The 8,169-nt window shown below is 39.0% G+C and overlaps 1 protein-coding gene across 1 annotated transcript; it reads right to left on the reverse strand.

Annotated features, from left to right (window-relative positions):
• Positions 1-2,100: 2,100 nt before the first annotated feature.
• On the reverse strand, positions 2,101-3,583 carry LOC135679965 (protein MONOCULM 1-like). Its single transcript, XM_065193944.1, has one exon. The coding sequence runs from the start codon at positions 3,332-3,334 to the stop codon at positions 2,120-2,122; it is 1,215 nt and encodes a 404-aa protein (XP_065050016.1). The 5' UTR covers positions 3,335-3,583; the 3' UTR covers positions 2,101-2,119.
• Between the last annotated feature and the right edge of the window lie 4,586 nt (positions 3,584-8,169).

The raw sequence follows: 8,169 nt of genomic DNA on the forward strand, positions 1-8,169 counted from the left end.
TGCATGACTTGCATGAAGGGACTTAACCCAACGAGCTTGGGAGCAAGGAAAAGAAGAAGAGGAGTGGTTGCATCGAGTACAATAATTGCGGGAATGTTGGATTCTGCATTAATATCAGATCCCTCTGGTAGCCAACGAAATCAATGAATCATTGTACGTGGTACAGAAAGGATTTCTACTCGAAGTTGTACGATGGACATGTTTAGCTTCTATGCCTTTGTCCCCCCGGTACGTACACACCACACACATGGGCGTGATGTCTCCTTCCTGAGTGTTGGCATTTGCATTTGGACACGAACAAGAAAGTTTAGGGTGTGTGTCTCTCCACTCTTTCTACCAAGAGAGGGAAAGAAGAAGCCCAGTTCTTAGCAGTAATCTCATCATATCTTGTCCTTCCTCCCATTCAATCACTACACAAACAAACGTAGAATCTTATCTTTTTCACTTGTACAACAGCTTTGTCTACACTGCTTCCCCTTCTTGCCAACCCTTTCTGGTTTCTCCAAGAAGAACCACCTCCACATGGCATTGTTTTCTTGATTCACATCATAAGAGAAACCAATTGATGATAGTTATGCTTGAATCAGTTAATCCAGTTTCAGCTGATTCAATTGATGATACTTTACTTCCTTCTGTTCCATGACAATGAGAGCATGATACATGCAGTATATTGCGTTGTATAAGGAGGTATCTGCGTTTGACACAAATCAATCTGCATGTGACTACTGTTATGGAGAAGTAGAGTGACAAGCACAGAACAAATAACAGACAAATTTAGATGAATAGCTTGAAAGTCTACATGTATTATGATAAGAATCTCAACTACACTAAAACTAAAGAGAGAATGCTAATAAGAAAAGATTAAAGTAATTAAGGACAAAGTAACTCAGGACCATCACAAACAACCATATAACCATAAAAAGAATATATCTTCAATGGTCTCCATATCAATCTCAGATATAACAATGAAAACTGGATAAGCCCTTCATCTATCTATACTATTTAGCCTAAAAGTCCTTACAACAAGGAAGACAGAAAAAGAAATGTACATCAGCAATAATAGAAAATGTAGACTATCTTGACTGCCCCTCTCTTTTTCTGTCTATCTTTCGAGGATACATAAATCCAATGTTTCTAGCAATTTTGAGTCCTGTTTTCTTATTTCTCACAAAAGGTTCCATTTTATTCGACAAGCCCTAGCTTTGCAGGTAGGCAATCATGAAAGCTCATCGGACATGGAAGATCCCAAGGAAAAGGTCCTCCGAGTGGAATGACTTATGCCAAAAGGTGGAGTAAATTAAAGGAGGTTGGCAAAAGTTTGGTCTTGCGAGTAACCATGATTTTGCTTAAAGGGAACTGCAAGCAGGATTTAAGCAGGTTGGCATGGAGAAATGATGCACTTTCACTGGATACTAAGAGGCATTTATTTCAGACAGGCGCACAAGGGAAGAACAGATAACATCTTTTTAGACACATGACAAATAGCTGGACTCTATTTTCTTTCATTTTTTCCTTTTCTAAGACGAAAGCTTGCTCAATCTATGTGATAATATGTAGTGGTGATCAAGCATGACCATCAATGAGAAAGTGATCCAATTAGCAGAGAGAGGACTCTGGTGAGTGCCAATTAGCAGCATAATCTGAAGAAAGAGAGATATATAACAGCAGCATACTGCAATGATACCCTGCATGAAATGTCGTAATAATTGAACCAAAAAGCGCAACAATCAATGCAGACCAATCTACATGGAGTACATGATCTCGCTACAGTTCAAAGACATAAAAGATCAAAGAAGCAAGGGAGAAAACCCTACGTGAAGGCAGGAAGGCACTTGTCGATTGTGTTCACAAATCCAAGGTTTCCCATGCAACGTGCGTACGTTATCCCCTTGCTGCCTCCCTCCTCCCGTTAGAATATAGGCCAAGCTAGGGTTAGGGTTTCTAGCCAAGATCATATATATATATATATATATATATATATATATATATATATATATATATATATATATATATATATATATATATATGTATAGATGTATCTTATAACTTCCGTCCCTCGTCCTCATTTTTGATCGCATCTCCAATAATCCCAGAATCCACTTCAAATGAAAGTAGCCTTTTAGTGCCAAGAAGACACAGAGAAGAGGTGCCTGCTGTGCCAACCCAAGAGAAAGGAATCCCTCACCAGTTGGAGCTGATACCCTTCTGAAGGATAATGCAAGCGGAGCAGCAGCCGCGCCTGCGACACGGCGAAGGTGCTGGGAGCGAGACTCGAGAATCCGGCATCGCGCATTAGACTATCCCACCGCTCGTGCCGCTCCCTCCGCCCGTCGCCCTCCCCACCCACGATGCTTTCGATCTCCCGCCCCAGCCACACCTGCTCCACCGCCATTCTCTCCTCGCTTGTCGGAGGCAGCGTCGCCTCCAATGCCTCGAACACTGCCGTGTAGTAGTCCAGGGCCTCCACGAACCTCTGCATGAAGCTCCGCGAGCTGTGTACTGTTTCTCTCTCTGCCACCGTGACCACCGATGGGTTCATCACTCGTATAGTTCGAAGAAATGCCTGCAGCTTCCGAGATCCATCGTCATTTCCGTCCTCTCTCTGTAGCTTGTGCAAGAACAGCACACAGTTCACTACAAGAGTCTCGCTGGGATGGAATTGTAAACAAGATGGGGTGAAATTGTAACTGGTGTTAGTGGAGTGAACGGAAGGAGGGAGGAGAAGAGGGTGGAACTGGAATTCTAGGCCCAAAGAGTGGGCGAAATTTCGAAGCCGGTCACCGGTGCGTTGGAGGGTTTCGAGGCTGCTTCCGGTGCCAGAGATACGGATGAAGGGAGGATCACCAGGGTCAGAGCGGTCGGCGATGGCCTGGAGGAGGGGCGGCCACTGCAGGCCGTAGTAGGTGTCGAAGTCGAGGATGTGGATGTGGCGGTGGCCATCCACAGCCTCAAGGATGGCCTGGTTTGCAGTGAGGTGCGAGAAGCGGAGGAATGGGGTCATCTGATTGAACAACAAGTAGGATGATTGGAGGGACCCCAAGGAGGCGGCGGAAGGAGAAACCCTGCCAATGCGTACAGAGAGGGCACGGCAGAACTGGCGGATGAGGCGGTCGATGGAGTCGCCATAGGGGGCTGCTGCTGCGGTGAGGATGGAGATCGCACGTTCAGCAGCGGGGAGGTCGCCGCAGTGGACGAGCTCGGCACAGCTGATCAGTAATTGCCGTGCATTGACAGTCGAGGAGATCAGGCCAGGTTGAGGATTCGGATGGTGAGGATCGGGATGAAGGTGGGTATCTTGAGCTCCTCCTCCATCGGTCTTGAGTGAACTAAGCATGTCTCAGAAGTGGACGTGGGATGAAGGTGGAGAACAAGGGGAAAGGGAGAGTTTTGGGGCTTGCATCCCTAAGTCTGAACAGAACATGTCGAGATGTAGCAGCTCCCTTCACAGGACATCCACTGTTGTGGGGAGTGATAGTTGTAGAAGTAGTTCTAGTTGTTGCAGTAGCAGAGCTTGGCAACTTGTATCCAGATCCACTCTTCTCCGTGTCCCATCTCTCTCTCTCTCTCTCTCTAGTAATTTGCCAAGGGTGGATAATTCTAACATTGTTGGGATGCAATAGATTAGGAGGACACATGGTATCTGCAAGGAGAGCAGCTAAAAGAATGACCCATATCCGAAAGGGAGACATCAAGAGTATCAATCTTCTGTAACAGTCTGGAGATTTCTGTGTCTCCTAATCCTTTCTTTTCTTCTTTTTATTGGTGTCTCTTTTACTGAGGCTGCACGCCCTCTCCCAGCTCCAATGCTCTTTCGGTTCTATTACCCAATTGTGGGGTCTTCATTGATGGCTTTCTTGTAGATCCCTCCTACTATCCCCAACAAGCAAGACCTTAGAACAAGCGATCATCCACAGATCCAATAGCAGCAACAAAGAAAAAGAAGCAGATCCAAATAGTCCACCTTCTATCATTGCTTACTCTCTCGTTGAACTCTGAAACTAAGTAGCAAACAAATGGAATATTAGAGGACCATGGGAAAGCACATGTGCCAAACGGATGGAATGCTTTTCCAGGCCCACAGCCTCCGATCACCATTGATGTGGCGCTTTATATCAGACAACCAAGATGTTCTCTTCTTCCTTCGTTTCCCCTCCTCTCAGTAGAAGATGGTGAACAAGGAGGTTTGTCTAGGCAACATCAGAGGAGATGTAGGCCAATTCTTCGTGCCACAAAAGCTCAAATCGTGTGGAGATTAAAGAGAGAGGAAAAAGTAGAAGTTAATGAGAACAAGCAGCAACAGGACAATCTATAACACAATGGGATGAAAGAAAAACACAGATCAGTGAGAAGATACCTAAACAGACAAACAAAAGCAGCAACAGTTTCTGATTATCATCTCAAGTCCATCCTCCAACTATCTCCTCTTAGAAATTCTTTGTTGAACAATGAATCATACTAATTAGAATTAACATCAATTCAATCCAAAAGAAGTTTCAAGTTAATAGATTCTCTCGAGACTATTTTTTATCCTCTTTTTACATATAAATATTTTCTAACATTAAAACATTAATAAATCTTAATTATCGAAAAGGTTCACTGCACGTCAGAACTGGCAAGTAATCAAATAGGATGTTTCAAGGCTCAGAGACGGAAAAGAAGAAGAAAAAAAAAAAAAAGAGGAGAAAAAGTAGCACAAATGAACACAACAAAAAGGGAAAATGGTTAATACAAGAGGTGACCCGTTGAGATGAACGATGATACAAAACGTTGCTACTATCCTTGCACTATATGCATCCTCGAGATGGACGATGATGCACTCCTTCCTCCAATACAAAGTGGTGTGAGAAATGTTTCACTTTTTTCATGTGTCGACACCATCATATTACTAGAAAATAACAAAATAATAATAATAATAATAATAATAATCTAAATACATCATGCTAGTAAAAAAAATCGAATATTTTTTATTATAAAAATAATCTCCCTGATCGCAAGTGGTTAGAGGAGGACGATGATTATACAAGTATAATTATCAAGATTAGATATTAGTTTTTTCTCTCAAATTTATTTTTAAAAAACTTAATTCGAACATTAAAGAATAATTCTTGATACTAGTCTTTATACAACAAAGATGTCTTGACCTCGGATCCACTTAGAGAGAATTTTTATTCTTTTTTGGACGGCATTAAACTTGGCATACAAGGGACTAAATGAAATAGAGGATGTAGCATTGGCCATCCAAAAAAGGAATAGGCCATTGCAAAGAGTCCCCGAGCCTAAATGGTGGTTCTGTTGGGCTGACAGTCCATATTCAACCCGATGTAGGTTTTATCAGCCCACATCTCATCCCCTCTTAACCTAATCTTAATTAACATTAGGGGGGTGTGATGGCTGCCAAATACTGTATAAATAGGGTAGAAACGAGGGCAACAAGATGGAGATCTTCGCAGCAGAAAAGATGTGAAGAAAAAGGCAGAAAAATAAGAGAAAGAAATGGAAGAAAATAAGGACAACGCAGAGAGATTGTTTTCAATCATCTAGCAGTGTTCTCATCTCAGGTTAGATCAAATCTACAGTAAATTTTTGTTATTTTTGTTGTGATTACTTGGGGAGGTTTTAGATATTGTGGACAGTGACATAATCCTTATATCCCAATTATTCTCCTGTGATTGTTGTTAGGGTTTAGAGCAAGAGATTGAGATTTGTATATTCATTATTCTCAAAGTGGATTATCTCTAGTTTGTCCCGTGATTTTTATTATTCACATTGGAAGTATTTTCCACGTATATCTTTTCTATTTGATTGTGATTTCATTTAATTCCGCTGTATATCATGGCCTGCTAGTATTTGTTCATATACAAAAGTTATTTCTCTTTATATCCCATTAGGTTCTTAATTTTCGCTCTTGAGCTACGAATGAAAATGATTATTATGTTTAGGATGCTTTGGATCGAGTTGATTGGTGACATTATGTTTTTTGTGGCAAATAAAGGGAGTGTGAGCTAAAACACACTACCTTACGATTAACTCAAATCTTTCTTTCAGTAGGTTCCCCGATCAAAGATAAGATTGTTATGCCACCACCGTTGTGCATGTGCTGTCTCAGACTTTTGCATCACTCGTGACATTAATAGATTGATCCGACTTGACAGATTATATAAAGATCTTCCAAATATGATGGTGTGATCTTCTTATAAATCCAATATATTACTTTACTTTACATATTTGAAGATTAATAATTAATTTATATATTTTTTAAAAATATATATATATTAGCCAATTAACTAAATAATTTAAAAACAATAAGCATCATAAATAATATAATATTTAAAACTATAATAATCAAATATTTTTTTGATCATTTTAAATGAACACAATATCAAAATAGATATCTAAAAAGAACCAATAATTCATTCAATACTTAAAAATCATATAATTTTATTAGTTAAAAGCATAATGTTTTAGTCTTGAAACCAAGCCAAATAAAAGTCATCAAATACTTACCTTAATCTTAGAATCATCACAAGAGACTGTTTTCCTGGTTTGAGAAAAAGAAAGATTAGTTTCGAGAAACTATAGATTAGTTATGTACTAAATTGTCCTAATACTTTATTTTATTTTATTTTTTTAATTATTTCTGATCATAATAATTCTGGAGGGAATTGACAGTTCCGCTTTTCTAAAATCAAGAACCGAAATGGAATCGAACCAATAAGAGCAACCGATGGTTCGATTCGAATCGTTAATTTATTATTTATTTTATTTTTTTAATTTAAAATAATTAAAAATATAAAAAAATTATAATTTTATTTCGAAATAATTAAAATTTTAAAATCATAGAACCAACGATTTGATTCCGAAACCATCTGTTTTGGTTTCTAAGTGTCGATTCAACTACTTCTAATTCGGTTTGGAATCAATAAATCGTTAAATCGATTCAATTTTGATTTTGTTCCGATTGGAATCAAATGGTTATCGGAGCTACTGATAATTATACTTAAATTCTAAATAAATTTCATGGATATTACAAAATGATGATGGCGTCTTCTCACACTTTTTATTCATAATATATCGATTACTTGAGATAAATGAAATTGACTTGGAAGACTTGTGGCATATGCTTCGTAATATATCCTCGTCGATCGATGTAAACTTGCATGTAAAATGTTAAGCTTGGAAATGCAATTCCATCCTGAACAGGATGTTGCTGTATAAGTCAGAATCGTAGAAAGCAGTCAATTCACTATGGATGGATGCCATCACATACTGAGAACCGTCTTTTCGTGAAAGGGATATATAACTTTACGTTAGAAATATGAAAAGATCAAACATATATTAGCGGAATATAAAGAGAAATAACTTCTATATATGAATAAATATTAACAGATCATAATATACAACGAAATTAAATGAAATCATAATCAAATAAAATATTAAAATATACATAAAAAATTTGAAGGGTAAAAATCACGAGACAAACTAGAGATAATCCGCTACAACTGGGATATAAGGATTGCATCATTGTGCTCAATATTCTAAATCCTCCCTAATTCTCCCTAAGTAATCACAGTAAGAATCTATTGTAGATTTGATCTAACCTGAGATGAGAACACTATTGGATGATTGAGAGCAGTCTCTCTGCGTTGTCCTTGTTTTCTTCCCTTTCTTTCTCCTTGGATTTTTATCTTTTTCTCCTCCTTTTTGTTGCTACAAGGATCACGTCACTGTTGCCCTCGTTGCTGCACTATTTATGCCTATTTTCATAGCCACCACACCTCCTCTAATAGAAATTAAGGTTAGATTAAGAGGGAATGAGTTGTGGGCTGATAAAGCCTGGGCTGAATATGGGCTGTCAACCCAACAACCTCCCCCTTTAGCCCATAAGGGAAACTGTCTCATGACTTCTCAATGTGAAGCCATGTCGACCAGCTGTTGGTATATCTCCTGTCTTTCTTTTGGTAAGGTCTTCATTCCATTTCGTAGTAGTACCAAAACATAAGTATGGTTCTTTTGAAGAGCATCCATCTCTTCCTGCATAGCAACTAACCACTTATCTTTTTGCTTACTTTCAACTGCTTCTTGGTAACTCTCTGGTTTACCTGCATCAGTAAGCATCACATACTCATCTGTAGAGTATCTTCTAGATGGTTGACGTTGTCTAGAAGATCT

Source organism: Musa acuminata, chromosome BXJ1-7, assembly GCF_036884655.1.
Source record: "Musa acuminata AAA Group cultivar baxijiao chromosome BXJ1-7, Cavendish_Baxijiao_AAA, whole genome shotgun sequence".
Lineage (NCBI taxonomy): Eukaryota > Viridiplantae > Streptophyta > Magnoliopsida > Zingiberales > Musaceae > Musa > Musa acuminata.